This window comes from Salvia splendens, chromosome 15 (genome assembly GCF_004379255.2).
Source record: "Salvia splendens isolate huo1 chromosome 15, SspV2, whole genome shotgun sequence".
In the NCBI taxonomy this organism is placed as follows: Eukaryota; Viridiplantae; Streptophyta; class Magnoliopsida; order Lamiales; family Lamiaceae; genus Salvia; species Salvia splendens.
Window position 1 is genome coordinate 217,752 of NC_056046.1, and position 25,507 is coordinate 243,258.

At 39.9% G+C, this 25,507-nt stretch overlaps 4 protein-coding genes and 1 long non-coding RNA gene across 5 annotated transcripts; 3 read left to right on the plus strand and 2 right to left on the minus strand.

Annotated features, from left to right (window-relative positions):
- The first annotated feature begins 1,181 nt into the window (after positions 1-1,181).
- Positions 1,182-2,707, plus strand: LOC121766598. Its single transcript, XM_042162880.1, has 2 exons — positions 1,182-1,620; positions 2,110-2,707. The coding sequence occupies exons 1-2, from the start codon at positions 1,204-1,206 to the stop codon at positions 2,455-2,457; spliced, it is 765 nt and encodes a 254-aa protein (XP_042018814.1). The 5' UTR covers positions 1,182-1,203; the 3' UTR covers positions 2,458-2,707.
- A 1,317-nt stretch (positions 2,708-4,024) lies between these two features.
- On the minus strand, positions 4,025-5,296 carry LOC121767810. The gene is made up of 2 exons (XM_042164142.1): positions 5,013-5,296; positions 4,025-4,748 (listed from the first exon to the last, which is right to left on the minus strand). The coding sequence occupies exons 1-2, from the start codon at positions 5,184-5,186 to the stop codon at positions 4,155-4,157; spliced, it is 768 nt and encodes a 255-aa protein (XP_042020076.1). The 5' UTR covers positions 5,187-5,296; the 3' UTR covers positions 4,025-4,154.
- Positions 5,036-5,542, plus strand: LOC121767812. The gene is made up of 2 exons (XR_006043206.1): positions 5,036-5,159; positions 5,295-5,542. It is a non-coding gene; the product is annotated as an uncharacterized LOC121767812 (long non-coding RNA).
- A 427-nt stretch (positions 5,543-5,969) lies between these two features.
- LOC121767811 lies at positions 5,970-7,237 on the minus strand. The gene is made up of 2 exons (XM_042164143.1): positions 6,713-7,237; positions 5,970-6,591 (listed from the first exon to the last, which is right to left on the minus strand). The coding sequence occupies exons 1-2, from the start codon at positions 6,881-6,883 to the stop codon at positions 6,097-6,099; spliced, it is 666 nt and encodes a 221-aa protein (XP_042020077.1). The 5' UTR covers positions 6,884-7,237; the 3' UTR covers positions 5,970-6,096.
- Positions 7,238-16,042: 8,805 nt separating this feature from the next.
- On the plus strand, positions 16,043-17,771 carry LOC121769492 (serine/threonine-protein kinase-like protein At1g28390). The gene has a single exon (XM_042166315.1). The coding sequence runs from the start codon at positions 16,341-16,343 to the stop codon at positions 17,601-17,603; it is 1,263 nt and encodes a 420-aa protein (XP_042022249.1). The 5' UTR covers positions 16,043-16,340; the 3' UTR covers positions 17,604-17,771.
- The last annotated feature ends 7,736 nt before the right edge of the window (positions 17,772-25,507 follow it).

Genomic DNA, 25,507 nt, shown 5'->3' on the forward strand with positions numbered 1-25,507 from the left:
TATGACTTAATAGGTTTCTTAATAATGCAATGTGCCATCACCTTACCTTACGTGCGTCTCTATATTACTAATATAAATATAATTTATATTCAAAGCGGGTACTAATTAACTACCAATATAAGAGAATTCAATTATTTATTTCATTCGAAAGATGAGTGCTATCTGGATTATATACTCATTTATTAGAGCTGAGTTTGGGTCGGACCGTCGGCCCATGAAGGCCGAGGTTATATATTCTTGCGAATATTCACAAACTTCCTAAATTGTTAATTAATTTCATTCCATTCATGTAATGTTAACTCCACTCCCGCTTGTTTTTCATCCTATTTAAACAATGTGTCTGCGTGTGTGACTTTTAAAACCAACACACATGTCATGATGATGATGATGTAGTCTTTAAAATACTCTAATTTTAAGAAAAAATTATTTATACTTTACAGTATACAATCCAACAATGCAAGGACGAATCACTTAGCCATATTTTTAGGCGGGTTATACTTGGATACTTTTTCCACGTAGGCAGTTAAAAATAAATAATCCATCTATAAATGTGGCCAGATATTATCATTCCATAGCCAGATTTCGTAAAATCTTTTACAAAACTAAAACCAAATCACGAATAATCCTTTGCGGCTTTGCTTAATCAAGTATTTGATTTTCTCATTATATAAATAAGGTAAATTTTCCAGAAAAAAAAAATCTTGAAATTTAATTAATTTTTTTCCTTGACACAATTTTCAAAATCATGAAGCTTGGACTTTTTTTTGCCATCATTTTAAGGAAAGAAAATCGGTGAATATTAGTCGAAAATGTCGTCAATTAGTTATGCGTAGGTGATATTGTGGATAATTGCAAACAGATTACAATTAAATGATAACCCAGATTAAATGATTGAAATTATATTAGGACTGAATTTTTTGAAACGATTTACCCTATAAATAAATAAACAAATTAGTAAGTTTATTTTTTCATATCCGATTAGCAATGGATGAATAGTAATCAAAGCACGTGACCTGTAAACGGCAGCCACATTTTTTTTTCCTTTTTGGCAATTCATACAAAGACGACAACCATAATAATTAATGACAAAAAAAAATCAGAAATATCAAGAATCCGTAGCTATAATAATAGTACTACTAATACGTACACATATAGTATATTACTACTAATATATAAAGATATCGTTGAAAGTAGAAGTTAGCCATGGACCATTCTCCAAACCCTTTTCCCCTTGCAGACGACGGCGGAGAGAAACCGACCGGGCCGGAAAATCTCCTCGACAACCGCTGGTTCTTCAACAACCCTCTCGATAAAAAAGTAACCATGTCGGAAAACAAGCATGTCGACACCCCGCGGCCTGCCGGAAAATCATACGACGAAACCTACGAATCCATCATGAAGCTGTCGCGGCCGCCGACTACTCTGATGAAGGCACCGCCTTCTTTGGAAAGGAAAAATAGCGAAAAGGCGGCACCGGCGATGAGCAATTTAGCACGTGGGCCGTCGATGCCGGCGAGCCTCCCCTCGGAGGAGGAAGAGGAGATCGAATTCTCTATGGGAAAATTGATTAGGCAAGCTTCTTTGAAAAGCACACGTCCTACGATTAATCATGTGGCTAAGGTACTACTACTACTACTACTTTTTTTCAAATTTTATTTAACTACATGAAAATTTAGATCTATTCTTTTGTATGATTAATAGATTATAAAAATGTTTTTGGTTGGTTAAAATGTAGTATGATTGATTTTTGTTTTAATGCTAGTATAATTTTTAAACTAGCTCTAGTTCTTATTATTGAACATATTTATGACTTAATTCGTTCTTAAATAGTACTCCTATGTCATGGTTAATTAAAATGCCTAATCTTTAGGGTGTAGTATTATGTTTGACGAAAAATGATTGGAAATATATATGATTGATTTTACTGTTTATCAGTATTGATCCAGTCCAAACTAATAATACTAGTATTCTCTTTTTCTCTTTAAAACATACACACAAGGCTTGAGGGTCACCTAATTAACTTTCCAATGTCACACCATTTTTATTTTATTTCTCTCTTGATTGTCTTGTCTTTTATGATAAATTTCCAACCGATTGCCCTTTTTGCAGGGCGTGCCATCAATTGTGAGTTCTAACACACCATCGCCTCGAAAAGTGGAGTTTGCAAACCGAAAATTGGAGAGACTGAGGCCAAGACGTGCGATGAATCAACTCAAGTCTCAAAAGAGCTTGAGCGACTTGCAATCGTTAGAGTTGCAAGGTTTCAAAGATTTAGGATTCGATGTGGGTGTGACCAAGTTGCAGAGTGCAATAACCATGATTCCGGAATCACACGAAGAAGAAGAGCATGGAAGAAATGCACCCAAATGGGGTTCTAAGGGATCCAAGGAAGATGATATGAAGGCTCAGATCAAGTTTTGGGCTAGAGCTGTCGCATCAAATGTCAACCAAGATTGAGTGCTTTTATTTTGTTTTATTAACTAGGCAGATTTGAATAAGCTATGCTTCTATAGTTCTATGCATGCAAACCATACAAGAGAGGAAAAACAGTAGTGACGTTAATTTTAGATTTAAGTATAAGTATGGTGCGGCATTTCATTGATTTAGATTAATATAGCATGTGAAAAGTTGGTTTTCTTGTTTCTTGTGAATATCTAGGGATGTTTGTTAAATAAAATTGGTGTACCAACAGACATTCTTTGGGGGATTTCTGTGATTATGTTGTACTGCTGTCTATGCTTCTATTAAGGATGTTAGATTATTGCAAGATAAAAGTTATGATTTAATGAAGAGAGTTGTATTAGTTCTTTCTTGAAGTGAATGAGGTTTAGACAAGAGGAAATGATAAGGTCAATTATGAAGTCTTATAATAACATTATATAAGATGGGCATATCAATTTGCGTGATATTGTTATTCTACATTTCCTATTAATTTTTCTTTAGTTATATATGGAATATGTATAATACTCTCTCCGCGACTCTTATTCGTGGACGGACTAAAATGAAAAAACGAAACTCACGGAACTCCTATTCGCGGATGACACTATTGTTGTTGTGAACAACAAATAATGTTTCAATTCATTGATTTAGAAAATGGGCCATTGCTAGGATTAGAAGGTGATATAGTAGCCTTAACTGATAATGAATGATAAATGAAAATAAAAGTCAACATAACTCCACCACCGTGATTGTTAAAAATACTGAAAATTAAAAAACCGATATATAGTATGGAAAATTGAAGGTGAAAGTATAAAATATATTACAAACTTTATAACGATACTTTTCGCTAATAAACGAAAAATTAAAATTTCCCAATAGATACATTTGCTAGTATTATTTGATTAGGCAATAGAACATTCACGATTTCACGTACATATATAGCATCATTATCAATAAAATCACTGTTTGTGGTACACTATCTAATAATATCAATTACAAATAAAACCATTTTTTCATTTTTAATATTCTAAGAACTAGTCAAAATGAATTAATTAAACATTTAAAATCAAATATAGTACAAGTAGCATTTTAAATGTAAATTGAGTTGTCACTAATCTCTTATCTCCAAATTGATACCGGCGTTCTCCCCAAGCGGCGGCCATTACAATTTTCCTCCTCCACCTCCTCTGTCGTCGCGCCAAGCTTGCCAAAGCGACGGTAATGTCTGTGTTCCGTGTCTGCAGAATTTGCTTTACCTTTGCGTGTCATCTGTTTGATAGAAGTCCCTACTGAGTTTGTTCGCTGCTTGTCTACTAGGAAAAGTGTACAAATGTTTCCTATGTTGAGTGGTTTGTTTCTTTTACTATTTGTATATGAAGAATCAACTGAGCCTTCACGAGAAGAATCACCTACTCCACTCATATAGAGTTACAGACTTCTCTGTTATTTATTTGAAATCTTTGGTTTTATTGCTATTGCCATTTCCATTTCCATTTTGTTTCACTATGATATGAAGGAAATACTCCATCCATCCTCCGTTGATTGGGATGTCTCTTTTTAGCACCAGATTTAATAAAGTAAAAGAGATTAAAATCATCGATTTTTGCTAAAAAAGAAATGACTTGATTACCTCGGGACATCTAAAAAGTAATACGACTCAATTAACGTGACATGCAACACAGGCAGTAGTACATTTTCACAAAATTAGAAACTACTCACGCCCGAACGGGCGTGGGTAGGAGACTCGACATCCCATTCAGGCTGTCCTCTGATTCTTCCCGATCATCGATATTCTTGAACGAGTCATAACTCATCGGTCGATCATACTGAGGCAGTGGGGTTGTGTTCCTATCTAAGTATTGCAGAAGCGCTACCATGATCACGGAGCTAACGAACATTGGGATCGGACCAAAAATCCACAGCATCAAATTGGATGCTAGATAGAGTGATCGAAGCCCGACCACCCAGGAATTAGTCCCGGTTATGACTGCACTCTCGACATTGCCGGCAGGCATCACACAGTTGGGCAGACTTATGAGGAAACTGGCATGAACGAAGCTTGTTGATGCGTGGACGAAACAAGCAAAGGAGATCATGAAGGTGGAGAGGATGGACAGGTATTTGATGTAAACAATGGTTGAACTCATGTTTCCATAGACTCTTGCAGCTATGAATTCACCGTGATATGAGCTCCCGATCCACGCCCCTATCAACGAGCTGAGAGCAAGGGCAACGGAGGCCAGAGACATTGCTGCAGATAAGTAGTTCCCCATCACTGTAAGTGCTTGATCTCTGTCCTTCACTTCAGCCTGCAAGATCTTTTCCATCAAAGCTGATTTATTATGTAAAAGGTACTACATACTAGTATTTTTTTATTATAGAATTAAGGTGTTACAGCATAATCTGTTTTCCCAACTTTCAGCTTTTTTCCATAAAATGTTATTTTCACTTAAAAAACTCATCTTTAGAAATAAGTTTGATTTATGTCTGGCCTTATAGAATCTAACAAAGGAATAATGAGACACTTTTCAGACTGAAAATTGGGGACACAAGTTAAAACAGTATAAACTAACCTCCAACACTCTTGTTATCCAAACTCTCCTGTTGTAGTTTTCGTATCCGACAACCGTCGTCTCGGCCCGATTGATGCATCTGTGTAGATGAAACAGATGATATCCCACCATGACTAGCAAACCTCCCGGGACTAGAACAAAATCCAGGTACTCTTCCTTCCACGTTGGTGCCATTTCGAAAGCTCCTAGTCCTAGATGAACATAGTCTTTGATCCTTCATTTATGATTCATAGAGATTAAAGGTTGCCTATGTAATTAGCTTCTGATTAATATATTGGTTAGGTTTAGATTAAGACATTGTCTTGATGTATTTCATCGTCGGCCACGCCAATGCATAAAGTAAAGCAGTGAGGTAATTGCTGAGACAATTGCCCCTTTTTATTATCTTCTTTATTAATTACAGCCTTGGAAAAGATTAGTGTAAATGTTAGTAAAGTGTACATGTCACATCCATATAAAATTGTAAATCCCAACTGTGCTAAAGTGTAAACTACTACTCTATTATTCAAATCACATTTTTGAAGACTTGACTTTGGCAAGTGGATATTCTTGATAAGCATGTTTGACATAAAAATAGTTTGCTTAGCATGATTTGCAGCCAATGTCGTAGCTTGTATTATAGCCGAACGAGTAGACTGATCTGAGGTCCAACCTCGAGGTTATATTTGAAAGTCTGAGACCACTCGCAGTACGTAATAGATAATTGTATATAGTATCTATGTATCGTCGGTCGTCCTATCACTTAAAGTAAACGTCATTTTAAATGTTCGTTCGAAGAATTTTGTTATGTTGAAGTTGAGGCATCCTTTAACCATCTCCTCCAAATGTAGTTTGACTTTCGATCAATCATTCAAGGACATTATTGAGCATAAGTTGAGAGTTTTCAATAGCTTATTAAAGAAACAGAAAAAGCCACCAAACTCATACATAGGAATAAACCTCTGTACTAATCCAACATAATTCAACCAATTAAATAAATTAATCTGGTAAAACCTTTTACATTAGATTAATTAAACCAATAGGCTTCTCCCCTTTTCACAGTCTGCCCAAAACAGCGGTTCAGCTCAACCTCCGGCAACTGGCATCACTTGTTGTATTGATGCAAAGGAGTAGTGTTGATGTCAAGCGTGACCAGCACCACGACCATCGCCACCGAGCAGGCGAGCATCGGTATCGGACCGAACACCCACATCAGCAGATTGACGGCGAAGTAGACCGACCTGAGACCCATGACCCAGAAGTTGCTCCCCATGATCACCTCCTTCTCAACGCAGCCAACCGGAATGTCGTTGTCCGGCATGCTGATGAGGAAGTTTGCGTGGACCAAATACCTCGCTGTCTGCACAAAGCAGCCGAACGCCACCAGGAAGCAGAAAAGCAGCGACAGGTACTTGATGTAGACCAACGCCGGACTCCTGCTGCCGTAGATATACCTACTGGTGAAGAGATTCACCGACGAGCTCCCGACCCACGCCCCGATCAGGGAGGTCAGGACCAAGGAAATCGAGGCCAGGGATGTCGCTGTGCTCGCGTTGCTGCTCAGCACTGATATTGCAAACCCCCTGTCCTCAATTTTGATCTTAGCAAATTCAATGAAGATTCAGTCTCAAATATAAGAGTGTTGCAAGTTAAGTGTCGGAATGTCTGATACACAACGAGGAAGATCAAGTAAAGGAAGGAAGGTACCGAGAATTAATTACCTGAAACATTTTTCTAACCCAAGCTCTCTTGTTATGGTTCTCGTAACCAATGACGGTGGTCTGAGGGCAGCGGAGGTAGCGGTAGAGGAGGACGAGGTGGTATCCGAACATGAGGAGCAAACCTAATGGAACTAATATGAGATCTAAGTAGTCTTTATTCCAATGCACCATTGTTAGGCTTGTTTTGGTGCTGTGCTTGAGTGAATTTGTGTGATTGATTGGTTATATTTGTAGTTGCATTGACATTCTGTGGTTGTTGAGTTTTGATGAAGATAAGCTTTGTTTTTTGGGGAAGTTTCTTCAATTGTGAGGGTTTGGGCTGGAGACGTCGTGGAAGAGTGATGGAAGGCTTTAATCATGCAGGTTTTGCTGCGTCAAGTTGCTATAGTTTAACGTGTTGGTGTGGAGATTAATGGATTGGGAAATCATATTTGTACACTATTTTATTGTTTCTCTCTCCTTTTTCCAATAGGCAAATGACGTGGACTTAACCCAAAACCTTTGCCCACATTAACCACTCTACCCTTAGCTTAATCCATGCACGCTTCCTTGTTTCTCTTTCAGTTTTCACTTTTGGAAATTATTATTTCAATAATAAGAGCATCAACAGCACAAACTAAATCTTAGAGTTATTCCGTCATATTTTAGGGCACACTTTTATTGGATATAGAGTTCTAGAGTATATAATTCTCGTCACTTCTATTTATATTAATTACTTAAACCATTATTTTTATGCTATCGATTGTACAAATTAATTAATAATTAAAGCTCAAATTGTTCATGTTATCAATAACTTCGAATATATAAATTAAAAAAAAACCTTCATTGTCATATAATTTGTATAATAAAAAATTCTAATAACAATTTTATTAATTTAGAAGCAAACTAGCTATATTAAATAAAATAAATAAGTAACACTAAACGGGTATTGTACAAATTAATATATATGTGTATTTAAAGAAATGTCATGCAAGCATTATTAGTGAATATTTTTCTAATTTAGTCAACTTTAGCATATATTGGATCTAATAACTCAATAACTGTTATAAACGTCGTTAGTTTAATAAATTACATAAAAACAAATGTTCTTTTTACTTATAGCTTCAAATAAATGGATATACGAACAAAATGAGGTTTGATTTTTGTGTAATACTACTTAAAAAAATTAATGGCGTTGATAATAAATTCCGAGGTATTAGAGCAAATACTAACTAGTAATGCTCACATAAAATATCTAACAATACATCCCCTACGTATCACTCTAGGCTCTAGCTATATGTATTCATTAATATATTTTCGAGTTCAAATATATAGAATCACTAAAAATGAAAAGCAAATAAAACTAGAATGTGTCCTTATCATGTGACATGAATAATCTAAACTTTAGAGGCCATTTTCACATGCAAAAATGCCTAACTTTCAAAATACTTTGGTTGGTGATTTGGACCATCTTGTGGGTCTGCAAAATCGACTCTCAACCAAACCAATAGACCAAAGGTGACTATCCTAATCGGCTACTTTTATTACTAACTCATAAAAATCAGTTTAGGTTCATTTATCTTTTGATTCCATTACTACCTTTAGTAATCCACTTTAAACTCGCATTCTTTACTTTTTATTAATAAAAAATTCTTGATTTATTATAAGTGATCTTTGAAAAAATTACTACATTTAATTTGAATAACATTAAAATAGAAGTGACATATATTTTAAATATGAGAAAGATTGAAGATGGACTCAAAAAGAAAAAAAAAGTGTAGTCTTTTTCGCAAAGCTTTTTTTGTCATGTTGTGTCTCAAGTGTTGGTCAAGGAAGGTAATACTCCATGGCAATCACTTTTGCTAATAGGATAACGAAAACTATTTTATAAATACTAAAACAAAATATGTTTGGGTTAGTATATTAATTTATTTTATATATAATGCATTTTTTAAAAAAAATTAGAGCGAATCGCGACGTGAGAGACCGACCCATCTAACAACATTTGGAATCGCCATTAAGCTGAATACCTAAATTATAAGTGTAAATACAACAAACTGGAGTAATATATACTCCCTCTGTCCCATTAGAAATGAAACGTTTTCCTTTTTAATTTGTTTCATTAAAAATAAAACATTTCATAAAATGGAAACATCTCTATCTCTACTTTTTCATCTATCATACTTTTACTCTTTCTTTATTAACTAATAAAACAATATTACATAAAAACTCATGTCAATTTCCAAATGTTATATATTTAATGGAACGGAGGGAGTACTTATGATACTAAGTAACGATATTTAGTTTCAAGAAAAAGAAATAAAATTTGGTAGGTGGTGCATAATCCAATTTTTGAGTGTGTTAATTAAGAGGTGGTGCATGAATTGGTGTTGGTCCATGAAATAAATACTCCAGCCACCTTTGGTAGGGGCTAGGCTAGTTTCATTTGTGTTTGAGGGCAGGGAAGACCAACTCTCACCACCAAGCGCGTGATGAAAGTGATATTAATAATATTCCATCCCAAATTAGACAGCTAGTCGCAGTCTTCCCCTCAATACAAAATCTCCATTTCCCTTCCCTTCCCTTCCCTTCCCTTCCCTACACTCACTTATCTCTATCTCAATTCTCAACTAGTACCCCACCATTCTTGATCTTTTACCATGCCACCAAAATCAACACACTAACAAACAAGAATAATTAGTAGGAAACTCTCCATTTCCGCAAAAACAGCAGCGACCTCTTCATCTGTGTCTCCTCTTCCTCCATGAAACTCTCCAAATCAATTCTCAGCCCCGGCCACCGCCTCCGCCCAAACAAGCCCTCCCCTTTCTTCCCCAAGAAACGCCTCGACAACCCTGAGCCCTCCTCCCCCAAAGTCACCTGCATTGGCCAAGTCAGAGTCAAAACTAAGGAGGAGGAGGAGGAGGAGGAGGCACGTGTTGGAGGATATTGTGGTTGAGGAGGAAGCGGCGAGAGTGAGCATTTGCATACCGCCCAAGAATGCGCTTTTGTTGATGAGGTGCAGATCTGATCCCATGAAAATGGCTGCTCTCACCAGCCGCTTCCATATTCAACAAATTAAGGAACCGGAATTGAAGGAAGAAGCCCAGTTTGCCATCTTGCTCCTTCAATTGAAGAATTAGAACCCAATTAGAACCCGCCGCCGTTATGGAGGAAGAAGCAGAAGTAAATGAGTCCATCTTGGTAAACAATGAAGGTGAAGAAAAAGAGCAAGAGTCAAGTGTTACACTGAAAGAGTCGATCTTGTTAGATAAGGAAGACGAGGGAGATGGAAATGGAGAGTCGAGGATTTTAGGAAATGAGTCGATCTTGGTAAACAATGAAGAAAAGGAGCAAGAGTCAAGTATTGCACTGAAAGACTCGATCTTGTCAGATAAGGAGCAGCAAAATGAGCCGGAAAAGGAGAAGCATTTGGCATTGAAAGAGGAAGAGGAAGAGGGAGAGTCGACGAATTTGCTGAATAACGAAAACGAGGAAGACAAGGATGATGAGCAGGAAGAGAAAGAAAAGGAGAAGCCTTTAGAGCATCTCCAATGGCGGACGTCCGGTCGGACATCCGGTCGGACGTCGCGACGGGCGACCGGGACGTCCGCCATTGTGGCGTTTAGGGTCGGATACGGACGTCCCGTGAGGACGTCGAGTGTCCTCGGACGTCCCAGCGACGGGCGGGCGGACGTCCGCCACTGTGGCAAGGGTCGGACGTCCCGGTCGGACGTCCGGAATTATTATTATTTTTTAAAAAAAAAACTCTATATATACGGCTCGTTGAACTTCATTTCATTTTTTTGCGTATTCCGTATTCCGTGTCAAAATTATATTTCCGTTTTTACGTAATTAAATTATTGTGATTTTTTTATTGCCGGATGTCCTAGTGGGAAGGGCGATGGGAAGGGCGGATTGTGCAGGGGATGTCCTAGTGACGTGGCAGTGGGATGGGAAGTCCTAGTGACGTGGCAGGAGGTGTTTTTGGGATTTCCTAGTGGATGTCCTAGTGGGATGTCCGCCCACTGGAGATGCTCTTAGTATCGAAAGAGGAAGATGAAGAGCAAGAGTCAATCTTGGTAAATAAGGAAGACGAAGAGCAGCAAAATGAGATATCGCCTTTCCTACCGGAATGCTTGCTGCTAATGATGCGAGAGACGAAGCTGTCCATGGAAGTTTCTAGAGAAACATGGGTTTGACTTCACCACCAGATGGCGCCCAAACCCGGATCCGAACAGAAGCGGCTCAGCTTCGACTCCAAGGCCAAGCGGATCCAGCCGTCGTGCTCTCTGGCGTCGATGATACAGCAGAAGCTGGCGCACGAGCCCTTGGTGCTGACCAGGTGCAAGTCGGCGCCGATGAGGGTGGCGCCTGCCAAGCTTGGAGTCGGGGTTTGAGCCGAGCTAGCTGGCATAAAAACAATGATTATTGGTATCTTATCGAGCTTAGGGTGAGATTGAGGACTCTATATTCGGCCCTCCGGCTGTCGCTAAACCGTCGCTTAAATTACTATTCGCGGGCCCACTGTACTTTTTTATTCTATCCCTTAACTAAGGGACGGAACCTGCAACCCTCCGTCACTTATCCGTCTCTTAACCGTCCCTTAAATTACTATTCATTCAATTTCATTTTTTTATTTTTTTCCAACATATTCCATTAATAAAAAACACACTTCATTAAAAATAAAATAACATTACAATATAAAATTCGAAAAAATTTAAAAAACATAATTAAAAATCCTTAAAAAATTAAAAATACATAATTTAATTTCCTTCGCCAAAGTTTGCCCAAATGTACTCCATTAGATCATCTTGGAGTTGGGCGTGGGCGGTAAAGTCACATGTCCTTGCCCGAATAGACAACCGTTCTTGTATAGACGGATGCACTCCACTTCGAGGCGGACTACTTGCGGTTGAACTTCCGGGGGTTTCAGGGTCGAAGCAATTTCCCGCCTCGGGTCCTTCGTCTTGGACAATCATGTTGTGCAAGATTATGCACGTATACATGATGTCGACCATGCTCTCCATGAACCACGTACGAGCCATGGCTTTGATAATGTTGAAGCGCGCTTGGAGAACCCCGAACGCCCGCTCCACATCCTTCCGAGCAGCCTCCTGCTTCTGGGCAAAAAGTATCTGCTTTGCGTTCACAGGCCTAGTGCACGTTTTCACGAAGGTTGGCCACTTCGGGTACATGCCGTCGACAAGATAGTACCTCATTTTATAGCGCCGGTTGTTAGCGGTGAAGTTGATGGCCGACGCTTTACCTTCCAAAACTTCAGCGGAGAGGTCGGATTGGTGGAGCACGTTTATGTCGCTGTTCAAGCCGGGGACCCCGAAGTACGCATGCCAGATCCATAGCCGGTAGTCGGCGACGGCCTCGAGTATAACGGTGGGGTGGGTGCCTTTGTGGCCGCTCGTGTACGACCCCCTCCATGCCACCGGGCAATTCTTCCATTGCCAGTGCATGCAATCGACGCTGCCAAGCATCCCGGGGAATCCGTGCACTTCTTCGTGAAGACGGAGCAAGAACTGGCAATCTGTCGTGCTTGGCTTCCGGAGAAATTCGTCGGTGAAGGCTGCCCGGACGGCTTTGTAGAATTGGAGCAAGCACATTCTTCCAGTGCTGTCTCCAATGTGGAGGTATTCGTCGAACACATCCGCTGTTTGTCCAGTCGCAAGCTGACGGATTGTTGTAGTACATTTCTGCAGCGTAGTGTGGCCAGGACGGCCGACGGCGTCAAAACTTTCTTGGAAGAACTCTTCCCTGGCCGCCAATGTATTTGCGATGTGGAGAAATAGCGGTCGCCGCATGCGGAAACGGCGACGGAAGTAGGTATCTCCCCACACAGGGTTATCGCAGAAGTAGTCGCAGACTAACCTTGCGGCGGCTTCCTCCCGGTTACGATGGATGTAAGTCCGGGAGCGTCTTTGGGGCTGCGCAGCTTCCTCCGCCTCCCGGCATCGATCTTCTTCAAGTGATTCTTCCATTATTCGACGCATTTGCTCATACGGATCCATGAGATCGATTAAATTTGGAGGAAGAATAAAAGAGAGATGATTTGAGATGAAAATTGGAAAGGAAATGGAGATGATTTGGGAAGAATAGATGTGTAGTTGTGTGAAATGAGTATGAATTAGGTGTATTTATAGAGTAAAAAAAATTGGAAAACGGCTAGAAAAAAGTAATATTACCGTTTTCCACTTAATTTTTTTATATTTTATTTCAATTTTTTTTAAAAAATGATCTACTGCGTCAGCGTGACGAGCCGTCACGGAGTAACGCCTTGCGGGTTGCCTTAGTGTACTCTACTTTTGATTCATAGCCACGTTTCTTCTCTGTAAATCTTTTTTTTTTCTCTTTTCTCCTTTTCAACAATTAGCTATGATTATTTTGATTGTTCATGTACTACACTAATGTTCAATTTTTGGAATAATTTCATATGTGATTGCTCTTTGATTATGAGTCTTAAAACGTTTCTTACATCATAAATTAGTATTGGGTTACTTAATATAATCTCGATGTGTAAGTGTTCGATTTGTATGTGTGTGTGTGATTTGGTTCTATTGGATGGGAGAAATGGGAAGGCACCTAAAAAGGTGGTGGTGTGTGTCGGAAAGGAGAGATCTCAAAAATGATGATAGTGTGTGTTGATTTGAATGAAATTTCAGATAATTAAGTTTACCAAACGACAATAAAAAAAGAAGAAGCTGGTTTAGTTCTCAGTTTTATCTCTTTGATTGTACTACGGTTGTCTCGTACTCCCTCCGTCCCAGGATCAGCTACTCACATTCTTTTTTGGGACGTCTCAAGATTAAGTGAGCCATTTCCTTTTGTTGGCATCATTTCTCTTACTTTTTCTCTCTATTTATTAACTCTCTTACTTTATTCACTTTCCAATTTACTAACAAAGTCTCATTTTCTTAAATCCGGTACCAAAAAGTTTTGGCTCACTTGTATCGGGACGAGGGAGTATAACAAAATGAACATAATCTTAATGTATTAGGTGGGGGTTATTATCTAGTTTTGGCATGAACCACTTGTGTGTGTATACTTGTTTTTCAAAATTATTTCATACGCTTAATCAAGGACAGCGTATTCTTTGTCCCTTTTCCCCATCTATTTGTGCAACACTACTCACAATAATGAAATAATAAGCATTTGAATTAGTTCTTCTAAAAGATATAATTAGTTATGAGGATTCATAAATGGTGACATTCTGTGTTGTATAGTCATGTAACAAGGTGAGTTACAATTAGAGTATAGTATTAGAATACGCAATCTACACATGTGCCTCAATCCCAATCAATAATCTTGCAATCACATGAAAAAAAATATTAAATAAAAAAGATGTAAAGAATAAGATTAGATAATTTGGGAATTTAAATAAATGAAGAATGTGGACAGGGTGGGGTGTAGCATTGTGTTTGTATGAATAATGATAGACATGTGAGGTTCAACATTGGAAAACACAGAAGCAACAATTGTTGAATGAATAATGATAATGAAATTGCAGTCAAATGGGGCAAAGGCTGCCACCTCCAAAATCAATGCCATCATCATAATATTCCATTTTCTATTAAAAAAAGATGCCATAGTGCCAACAAAGTACTCCATTTGTCACATTTTGATGAGATTTGAGTAATATGCGGTAAATAAAGATTTATATATAGTATAATGCAAATTTATTTATTAAATTGAGATAAGTTGGATGCTCAAAATGATAAATTGAGATTAAGTATACACTATCAATTACATATGCACTCCTTGCAAATGCACGGTAATAGTTATCAAATTAAGTTAGTAAACGAAAATTAAAATTAAATAATGGGGTAGTATAATATAAATTTAAGGTAAATTTAATCATGAAAATAATAAATTAACGTTCAATATACATGTTGTTGAGTATTTTTATAATAACAAATTACCCCCATAATACGAGCCCAAATCAATTTCAGCCCATCATATTACTCCTATTTCATTGATGGATTGGTATCTTTCAGCCCATCTCTCTATCTCATGGGTAAACCATAAACTGATGAAATTTTTAAAAGTTTATGTTACTCTTAGTCACTCAATAAAAATAAAACATTTCTTAGAATAAAAATAATACTTTTTTTTCTGTCTGTTACTTTCAGGGGCGGACGCAGAAATATATAATGATAGGGGCTGAGATTTATAAATTTTGTTTTAAAGTATATTTTTGAGTAATTTAGATAATTTGTAGGGGCTTTTACATTATAATTTACACTAAATTTGAAGAAATTTTAAAAATAATTAGTAGAAAAAAACTGTAAAAAAATATTCATTGAGGACTTAAGCCCCACCCCCAATACACATGGGTCCGCCCATGGTTACTTTATACTATCTTCATTAACTCACAACATAATACTATTATAAATTCGACATTGAAAAACAAATATTGGAGTATCTTATATTTAAAAGCCCAAAATGATAGCGCACTTAGGAGGCCCATTATGTTGCCCATCCAAATTACTAATTGCTAACCCTAATGCTTACTATTTTTTTCCCTTTTTATTTTCATTACAGTAATATATGGATCTCAAGTTAAGTGATTCTTCATTTAGATGGTTTCAAGATAAATAATTCCTTATTAGGATAAGATAAGTGATTCGTTATTAAGACGGTTTCAAGATAAATGATTCGTAGTGGGGATAAGGTAAGTAATTCATCAGTCAACCTTCCCAATACAGATAGTAGTAACATTTTTTTCTTTGACAATAATAAATCTCTTTTGTATAATTTTCTTTTCACTATATTTTATTTACACTCTACTTAACTTACTAAATAATTTTCAACCTAAAAAAAAGTCCCAATTAACTTTAGTTTTTTACTACTTAATTTTTAATCTAAAGAAATTGTCCCTATTCTATTAATTTGATATATAGGTGGTATAACAATTTCTACCTCTTTCAACTCTCGACACACTTTCTCTTGTCTCTCATGCTCACACACAAAACCTCTTTCTCCCATCTATTTCAATCGTCACGGCTCATCGGCGGCCAAAACAACAACATCAACGATATAGTAGTAGTATTTTACAAGGCATCGCCGACTACTTTAAAAGCCAATTAATAGAGCTTTTTGGCAACATTCATAGGCCGACGGCTTAATCGCTCCATACTCCAACTCCACCTCAATCCGTCGTGACGAACATATATTGATTGATTTATTAGAATCCCTCAAATAATTAGTACTTTTCCATATGTAAAAAGCCCTTAAAACAATAAAAAAAAAAAAAGTAAGAAATGGTCCGAAATGAGGGAGGCATCTCGACCCCATCTCTTTTAAAGCGCCTACTGCAACTGCACGCCTTTATATGGAAATTATAGCTATTAAATCAAATTTATTCATATTAAATCACTACCCACTTCTTCACCTTTCCATTTCAATATTCCCATATCTCAAATCAAATAATGCAATAATGCCCTTTTCCCTTAGTTTTTTGAATTTATTCACACTACCCACCGCTCTTATTTCAAGACCAACAAAAGCTGTAAAAGGCCTAAAATCAATAAAAACCTCACCAATTCATCACTTCTTTAGGCATGCCATTTCATTGCATACATTACTACTACTACTACTACTATAATCTTTCTTATTTTCATTCTACATTTTTCCAATCATGGGCTATTTTTCTTGCAATAACAAATCGGCAATTGCCATTTGCGATTCCTACAACTTCGAATTACTATCAAAGAATCCCAAAAGGAACCGCCGCCGCCCATTCAAGATCGCCGAGTTCGACTTCTCCGACCTCCACTCCGCCACCGACGGCTTCTCTTCCGCCAAATTGCTTGGGAAGGGCAGCCACGGCTGGGTGTACAAGGCCGAGCTCCGCAAGCTCGGCCTCATTGCCGCCGTGAAAAAGACCAAGGTTGTCGTCGGCGGGACTGGTAATCCCGCCGACAATGAGGTGGATATTCTATCGAGAATCTACCATCCCCGGTTAGTGAATCTAATCGGGTTCGGGTTAGATTCGAATCAGCACAAATTGATTGTGGTCGAGTATATGCCGAACGGTTCGCTATTCGACCAGCTCCACGGCCTGGGCAGACCGCCCGGGTGGGTGAAGCGAACCCGGTTCGCGCTGCAGGTGGCTTGGGCGGTTCAATTCCTTCACTCGTCGCAACCGCCGATCATCCACCGCGATATAAAGTCGTCGAACGTTTTAATCGACGGCGATTTCAACTCTCGGATTAGCGACTTCGGGCTAGCGCTGAGGGGACACGTGGAGGACGTGCGGCCGGCCGGGACGCTGGGTTATCTGGACCCGTGCTATCTTGCGCCGGGCGATCTGAGCACCAAATCCGACGTGTTCAGCTTCGGGATCCTGCTGCTGGAGATGATCAGCGGCAGGAACGCGATCGACGTGAACTACAGCCCGCCGTCGGTGGTGGAGTGGGCGGTGCCGGAGATCAGATCCGGCAACCTCGAGGCGATCTGCGATCCGAGGATCGGAGCGCCGGACGACGAGGAGGCGCTGCGGCGGATGGCGGTGCTAGCGGCGCGGTGCGTGAGGTGCGCGGCGGAGAAGCGGCCGGCGATGGCGGAGGTGGTGGAGGGCTTGAAGAGCGTGTACAGGAGGATGAAAGCGGGGTCGAGGAGGTGCGTGAAGGTAGGGGTGGCGAGGGTGGAGGTGAAGGATGGTGTGGGTAGATCAAAGTCGATAGGAGGAGCGGCGAGTGAGATTAAATTTGAGGCGTTGGATATTGGTAGTGGGAAGAGGGAGGGATTCGGTGTGAAGATGTCTACGGTGAGGCTGAGTAGGTCCAAGTCGATGGGTATGGTGAGGAGTAGGAGATTGATCAACGGAGGGAGGAAGAATGTGATTGCAGTTGGGAGTGTAAAATCCAAATTACTGCTAGTAGATTTTGATGAAGAATAAAACCGCACTCTATTAACAAATTAGACAATCAATCAATATTCATTAATATGAATATGTTTGCAAGTCTCCATTCCAGCATCAAAACTAGAGTATTCTTTACTTTTGCTTTGTAATCATAAACTTCTAAATATTTGCTATTTACTCATTTAATTATTTTGTTTATACCTATTATACTCTTTTAAATACTTTTTTCAGTCTCTTAATTATACACCATCAACTTTTGAACACACGCCACGCCACGCCACGCCACGCCGATTTTAGTACTAGTATATAATGCAAAAAATATTGCTTCGGCAACCAATAATTTATATACATAGTAGAAATACTGAAAAATATGTAATGGAACTATTGCATCATTAGAATTTAGTTCTCTACAATGAAAACATTATAAGTATATAATGAAACAAACTCATCATTTTGAGGGATTTGAATTATAGATTTAACTATGAACACCATATAAATTTTATTTCATCTATTAATATTTTGTTAGTCTCAAATTTCAGAGGATGGATGAAGTATTAAATTTGAAAATGTTACTTTTGTTTTACTAATTTTCGTATTATTATGAAAATTGATTAATAAATAGAAATTTATAATTCAATCAAACATATTTACTCAAAATTTATCATATTTAGAGTAAAGGCCAAAACTGGTCATGAACATATGTCCATTTTATAATTCAATCAAACATATTTACTCAAAATTTATCTTATTTAGAATAAAGGCCAAAACTGGTCCTGAACATATGTCCATTTTATGATTTTGGTCATATACTTTTTCTTTTGAATTTTTGCATCATGAACATTTCAACTCGGATCACAATTGGTCATACACTAACAATTCCGTCAATTTTTAAACGGTTTTAACCCGATTTTGACTGATTTTGATGGTTTTAACAGTCTCATTCGGGTTAAAACCGTCTAATAACAATTTTTAAAACCTCAGGTTACATCATAGGGATAAAAATGCATTTATCTTACTAATAATAACAATTAAAATGACTATTAATTATAATTAAATCATTATTTGATAAAATTAGTGTAACCGCCAGACATCCTTTAACCATGGCTGAATCATAGCATCTAAATTATGGAGTATATATTTGGGTGATGTTTCGTAACTGATATCCACATTCAAATAGTAGTCATGTGCGTGGAGTATTTTATAAGATGTCATATTAAATAATTTTTTATAAAAACAACTAAAATAGTTGAATACAAAATAATGTAACCGCCGATTATTTATTCTCTCCGTCACATAAAAATATGAGCAATTAATAAGACACGAGAATTAAGATAAAATTGATAAAATAAGAGACCACAAAGTGTAGAATTGGGTAATTTGTGTTATATTATTCACAATGAATTAGTACATCATATATAGACCTAGGGATTATTATACATGGTAAGATTTTCCACAATCAAATCTCCCTAATTTGTAGTCTAAATATCTCGTTCAATCTTCTCCTGATTTGGTGTGATTCCCTTATTGATTGCATGATATTCTGTAATCTCCAACACTCCCCCTCAAGTTAAGTTACGGGATCTCCGAAACTTAACTTGCCCAGAACTTCGTGAAAGTTCTTTGCAGATACGGCCTTGGTTAAGATGTCTGCCAATTGATCTTCGGACTTTACATATGGAATCTCGACAATCTTCTCCTCAAGATTTTCTTTTATGAAATGTCGGTCGATCTCGACGTGTTTGGTTCTGTCGTGCTGTACTGGGTTCTCTGAAATACTGATCGCCGCCTTGTTATCACATAGAAGTTTACAAGTCTTTTGTGATTCAAGATTTAACTCCTTCATCACCCTCCTAAGCCAAAGAATTTCAGTAAGACCACTTTTAATACCTCGGAATTCAGCTTCTGCGCTTGACAGGGCCACAACCTTCTGCTTTTTACTCCTCCAAGTGACCAAATTTCCTCCCACAAAGGTGAAGTATCCTCCTGTGGATCGCCTATCAATTGGATTCCCTGCCCAATCTGCATCAGTGTATCCATGGATGTCGAGATGTCCATTTTTTCGGAACAGTATTCCGTGTCCGGTGGTCCCCTTTAGATATCGCACTACTCGGAGTGCTGCCTCCCAATGCTCCTCCTGTGGATTATGCATAAACTGACTAAGCACTCCTACTGCATATGCAATGTCAGGCCGAGTGTGAGAGAGGTAGATGAGTTTTCCCACTAGTCTCTGGTATCTTCCCCGATCAGTCGACGCTGCTGCTTTGATTATCTGAAGGCCGTGATTCTGCACCATGGGAGTATCTGCTGGCTTGCACTCAAGCATTCCTATCTCTGTCAAGAGATCGAGAACGTACTTCCGTTGACTGATGAAGATGCCTTTTCTGGATCTCAGTACCTCGATCCCAAGAAAGTATTTTAGATCTCCAAGATTCTTCATCTCGAATTCTGTAGCTAGATGCCCCTTGAGGTCGTTTATCTCTTCTAAATCATCCCCTGTAATAATCATGTCGTCCACGTAAATTATCAGACAAGTGATCTTTTCTCCTCTTCGCTTGATGAACAATGTATGATCTGAGTTACTCTGTTGATAGCCGTATCGTTTCATCACATCTGTGAATCTTCCGAACCAAGCTCTCGGGGACTGCTTTAATCCGTACAAGGTTTTCTTCAACTTGCACACCTGGTTCTGGCCGAATTCCTCTTCGAAGCCCGGCGGGGCCTCCATGTAGATTGGATCCTTTAATTCACCATGGAGGAAGGCATTGGTGACGTCATACTGATGAAGTGGCCAGTCTCTGTTTGCTGCAATGGATAGTAGAACTCTTACTGTGTTCATCTTGGCTACTGGAGAGAACGTCTCTGAATAATCCACTCCTTGAGTCTGCGTATACCCCTTCGCCACTAATCGAGCCTTGTATCGCTCGATACTCCCATCTGGTCTCCGCTTAATTGTAAAGACCCACCTGCACCCCACTGTATGTTTCCCAACGGGCAACGGGCTCACTTCCCAAGTTCCATTTCGTTTTAGTGTTTTCATCTCAACGAGCATTGCCTCTCTCCACTCCTTGCTTTTGAAGGCTTCTCCAAATGTCCTTGGAATCTCTTCCTCGCATAGTGCTGTATGGAACGCCCTTGCCATTTTGGACACGTTGGCTTCAGCAAAGTTGGCCACCGAATATCTGCTTCTCGTCCCTATTCGTTCCGGGGAGTATCTCTTGGGTGGAATTCCTCTTGTACTTCTTGGAGGGAGTATATATTGTCCTGTGTCCTGGTCAATAGAGGTATCCTCTTCCTCTTCGACTTCTGCACTTGGTGAGTCCGGAATAGAATTTGAATTTTCATGAGTCGGACTAGATATTACCTCGGATTCCGTTACGGTTTGATCAGAGGATCGCGGCGGAAGCGTCGGGACTATGGTCTCAGCAGACGGGATCGGCTCAGGAACAGTGCCAGCTTGTTCTGTTGGATCCGAATCAAAGTTACTTGGCACATACCACCGAAGGGAGTCATTTTCGTGGGTCTCCCCCTGTCTCTCACTCTCCCCCTGAGTCCCAAGGTGGTAAAAAAATTCGGTCTCAAGAAAGTTACAATTCATGGTGGTAATCACTCGTTTGGTTTTGGGGTCATAACATCTATAGCCCTTCTGGTTGATCCCATACCCCAAAAAAATGCACTTAATTGCACACGGGGAAAATTTGTTGCGTTCGTGTTTGGGAACATGGACATAGACAGAACAGCCAAAGGTTTTAGGTGGTAAGGATAAGGCTGAGGGAATTTTTGTTAAGGTAGAAAGGTGATCTAGGGGTGTTTTTCGATATAGTGTTTTAGTGGGTAGTCGATTTAGAAGGTAGACGGAGGTAGCAACTGCCTCAGGCCAAAAAGAAGGAGGAACTTTTGAGTCGAATAGGAGGGCTCGGGTCATTTCAAGAATTATCCTATTTTTCCGTTCGGCTACCCCATTTTGTTCTGGTGTGTGGGAACAGGAAGTTTGGTGAACTAACCCATTTTCAGCGAAAAAATTTGTCATAGAACTGTTTAGGAATTCCCCCCCATTATCGGATCTTAAGATTTTTACAGAAGCCTGAAATTGGGTTTGAATCATTTTATAAAATAGGACGAATTTATCATATACTTCGGATTTATGTTTCATGAAATACACCCAAGTAGTTCTACTGCAATCATCAACAAATATCACAAAGTATTTAAAACCAAAAACCGTTCCTATAGGCGCTGGGCCCCACACATCGGAGTGAATCAGGGAAAAAACAGTGTCAACACGTGTATCATTTGGTTTAAAAGAGTTTCGATGGCTCTTGGCCAAAACACATGCTTCACAAGAAAAATCTTTGGGAACAAAAAGTTTAGGAAATAAGGATTTTAAATAACCCGGAGAGGTATGGCCCATCCGACGGTGCCAGAGCCAAGTATCTTGATTAGTGGATCCGTGAGCAAGCATCGCCGCACCATCTCGTCGAGCAATCTCATCCACAAAGTATAGTCCGCGACGCTCAGTGCCACGTCCAATAATCTTCCCCGTCCGGATATCCTGTAACATACAAAAGTTTGGGTGCATCAGCAGAGAGCAATTCAAATTCCTCGTCACATGACTAATTGACATCAACTTCTGAGATAATTTAGGCACATAGAGGCAGTTAGGGATAAGAACATTAGGAAAAATTTCTATGGTTCCCGCCCCTTCTACTGGTGTTACTCCCCCACTCGCTGTTTTTATGTGCGACTTAGGGGTTTTATGGATTTCTAAAAAATCATTTCTATCGTATGACATCGTGTCGGTAGCCCCACAGTCGAAAATCCACCCCGTATCATTAATAGTATCACAATCCTGGGCCTCAAAAGCATATGATAAATTTTCTAGGGGTGCAAATGAATTTCTGCAGATAATAGGGTCGGTTCTGCACTTATCAATAATTTGGTGGCTGGATCTGTAATTATTCGTAACTTGGGGGCTGGTTTGATAACACTTATGGAAATGGGGTCTTTTTTCTGAATATCCAAAATATTTGGGCTTAATTGAAAAATGAGGATTATTAGGGTTAGGGCAGCCGACCCCTAACCCTTTACCTGCTTCTCCGCCTCCGTCCAACCTGAGCGAAGCCACCATGGCTTCTGCCGTCTTCGCCCCACCAACACTGTCGCCGCGCCTGCCGCCGTCGGTTGGGAGACCGCTATTAGCCGGTCCTTTCTCCTGGAACCCAGTCGTTTCTCGGCCTCCTTCGTTCTGATTTCTCCCTCCGCCTTCAGTTCCAATCGCGATTTTCGCTTTTCCGGATTTTTCCTCTTCCCACCACTCTGGGTATCCCACCAATTGGAAGCACGTCTCCTTTGTGTGTTTATGCATTCCACAGTGCGAACACCAGAGCTTGGATTTGTCCGGTTTGCCGTTTCCCCGGCGGCTGTTGGCGGCGGAGCGCGACGGAGGTGGCTGACCCCGATTCTGTGGCTGTGGTGGGCGGTACTCTCGAGCTCCGAATCCGAATCCGACTCCCCCCGATGATGTCTCGTTTCCGACCGCGACGGAGATTGAATCGGACGCCGGTGACATGACTTTAAGTCGAGCTGCCTCCCGTTTCACCCATCCGTACGCGACGTCGGCTGAGGGGTAGGGTTCTTCCTTGAGGATTTCGCGTCGGATCCAATCGTATTTCTCATTGAGCCCGGTGAGGAATTTAAACAGCCTCAGTTCTGATTTGATTTCTCTGTATTGCTCTACTCCCTTATCGCAACAATTTACTGTTTTATGCGAGCATCGATCGATGTCGATCCATAAGCCGTGTAGTCGGCTCCAGTATGCCTCCAGCGTTGAGTCCCCTTGCACTATCCTGCTTGCTTTGTCCCTCAGATCGTATATCAGATACGAATCCGATGAGCTCGCGAATGTTACCGCGAGTGTATCCCATAGCGATTTTGCTGTCTGATGATGCGCGAAGTCCGCTATGAGATTAGTTTCCATGTTATCGATAATCCAGGAAAAGACTATTAAGTCTATTTCCTCCCAATCGGTGAACCCGATTTCGCCTGGTTTTGGTGGGGCTGGTACTCCGGAAATATGGCGGTAGACTCCTCGGCCGCCAATGGACACCTTCATCAATCGTGCCCATAGTGAATAATTTGAGCCGTTCAACTTGAAGGCTATGGTAACACTCTTGCTTGATCTAATCTTCTCGGCTATTTCGGTTTGGGGTTTTTCTGGCTTGTCTTCTGCCATTTTCCAGGTTTCAGGTTTGGGCAGTGTTGGGATTCAATACGCACAAGACTTTCACACACTCAGGTGAATCACACACACACTCACAGTTGTATGATAACTCACAATGCAGAAGAACACACACTCACACTTAGAGTATCGAAGATGGTAATCTTGGAGAGAAAACTTGAAAACTCTTTATTGATTTTCACTACTGACTACGTACATGGTTTTGAGCTATTTGAAGCTCTACAATCAAGTAGCAACTGCTACTAACTAACTACAAGAAGAATCAAGAAAGCAAGAAGAATAACTGCTACATCTCGGCTAACTAACTGCTGCACCAACGGCTAGTTTCTCTAGGCCGAACTTCCTTCTCGGTTCAAGACCGAACTGTTGCTTCTTCTTTTTCGGCTCAAGACGAACTCTATTCTTGACTCAAGACCGAACTTTCTTTTCGGCTCACAACCGAGCACTCTCTTCGGCTCACAACCGAGCTCCCTTCTCGGTTCACAAACCGAACTCCTTTCTCGGTACACAAACCGAACTCCTTTGCTTCTCGGCTCAAGACCAACTGTCTTCTCGGCTCAAAGCCGAACTCAAAGCCGAGCTTCCTTCTTCTTCTGCTAGTTCCAAGCTAGTTCCAGCTCGGTAAGCCGAGCTTACCGAACTCCTTTCTGGCCGAGCTTCTTCCAACTGAAATGAGCACTCCATTATTACAATTCTCCACCTGAGGGCTCATCTCAGTTCTCGCACAAACATTGATCAACTTCTTGCAATGATCAAACTTGTCTCTACTTAGAGATTTAGTTAGCATATCTGCCGGATTGTGCAAGGTGTTAATCTTAACCACCTTCACCCTTCCCCTTTCAATCTCATCTCTAATAAAGTGCAACTTTATGTCTATATGCTTGCTCCTTTCATGGAAACCCGGATGTTTAGCCAAGCATATAGCTGAGCTGCTGTCACAATGAATCACCATTGTTTCTTGGTCAAAACCAAAATCAGAAATTACTCCCTGGATCCAAAAGCTCTCCTGTACAGCTGCAGTGAGAGCTATATACTCTGATTCTGTAGTTGAGAGAGCAACTACACTCTGCAGACCTGATTTCCAACTGATCACAGTTCCAAACATGGTGAACAAATAACCTGTTTGAGACTTTCTGGTGTCCAGATTTGCAGCATAGTCTGCATCACAATACCCCTGCACAACCTCCTCAGATCCACCTTCCCAGCCATTGAACACAATCCCCCAGTCCTTAGTTGACTTCATGTACCTCAATATCCATTTAAGAGCATTCCAATGCTCCTTCCCTGGGTCTGCCATGTATCTGCTAGTCACTGAGATAGCATGAGCAAGATCTGGTCTTGTACAAATCATAGTGTACATGATACTCCCAACAACACTAGCATAAGGGATAGCCTCCATCTCATCAGCCTCTTGCTTAGTTTTAGGAGCTTGTTCCTTTGATAATCTGAAACTCTGGGACAAGGGTGTTGAGGCAGGTTTAGCATTCTCCATTCTGAATCTCTGCATAACTTTGTCAATATAATCAGTTTGCAGCATCCACAGCTTCTTGCAGCCTCTATCTCTCTGAATATGTATGCCTAGGATCTTCCTTGACTCTCCTAGATCCTTCATTTCAAAGCTCGACTTCAGATCTTGTTTAACTTTCTGAATTTCTGTCATAGAAGGGCCTGCGAGTAGCATATCATCCACATAGAGTAATAGGTAGGC

What these genes read in the sequence shown, in the direction of transcription:
- LOC121769492 (XM_042166315.1), top strand. Translation starts at nt 16,341, where the DNA reads ATGGGCTATTTTTCTTGCAATAACAAATCGGCAATTGCCATTTGCGAT.
- LOC121767811 (XM_042164143.1), bottom strand. Translation starts at nt 6,883, where the DNA reads ATGGTGCATTGGAATAAAGACTACTTAGATCTCATATTAGTTCCATTA. An exon ending in GGGTTAGAAAAATGTTTCAG is followed by an intron (nt 6,592 to 6,712) that starts GTAATTAATTCT and finishes GAATTTGCTAAG; the next exon opens with ATCAAAATTGAGGACAGGGG.
- LOC121767810 (XM_042164142.1), bottom strand. Translation starts at nt 5,186, where the DNA reads ATGGCACCAACGTGGAAGGAAGAGTACCTGGATTTTGTTCTAGTCCCG. An exon ending in GGATAACAAGAGTGTTGGAG is followed by an intron (nt 4,749 to 5,012) that starts GTTAGTTTATAC and finishes AAGATCTTGCAG; the next exon opens with GCTGAAGTGAAGGACAGAGA.
- LOC121766598 (XM_042162880.1), top strand. Translation starts at nt 1,204, where the DNA reads ATGGACCATTCTCCAAACCCTTTTCCCCTTGCAGACGACGGCGGAGAG. An exon ending in CGATTAATCATGTGGCTAAG is followed by an intron (nt 1,621 to 2,109) that starts GTACTACTACTA and finishes CCCTTTTTGCAG; the next exon opens with GGCGTGCCATCAATTGTGAG.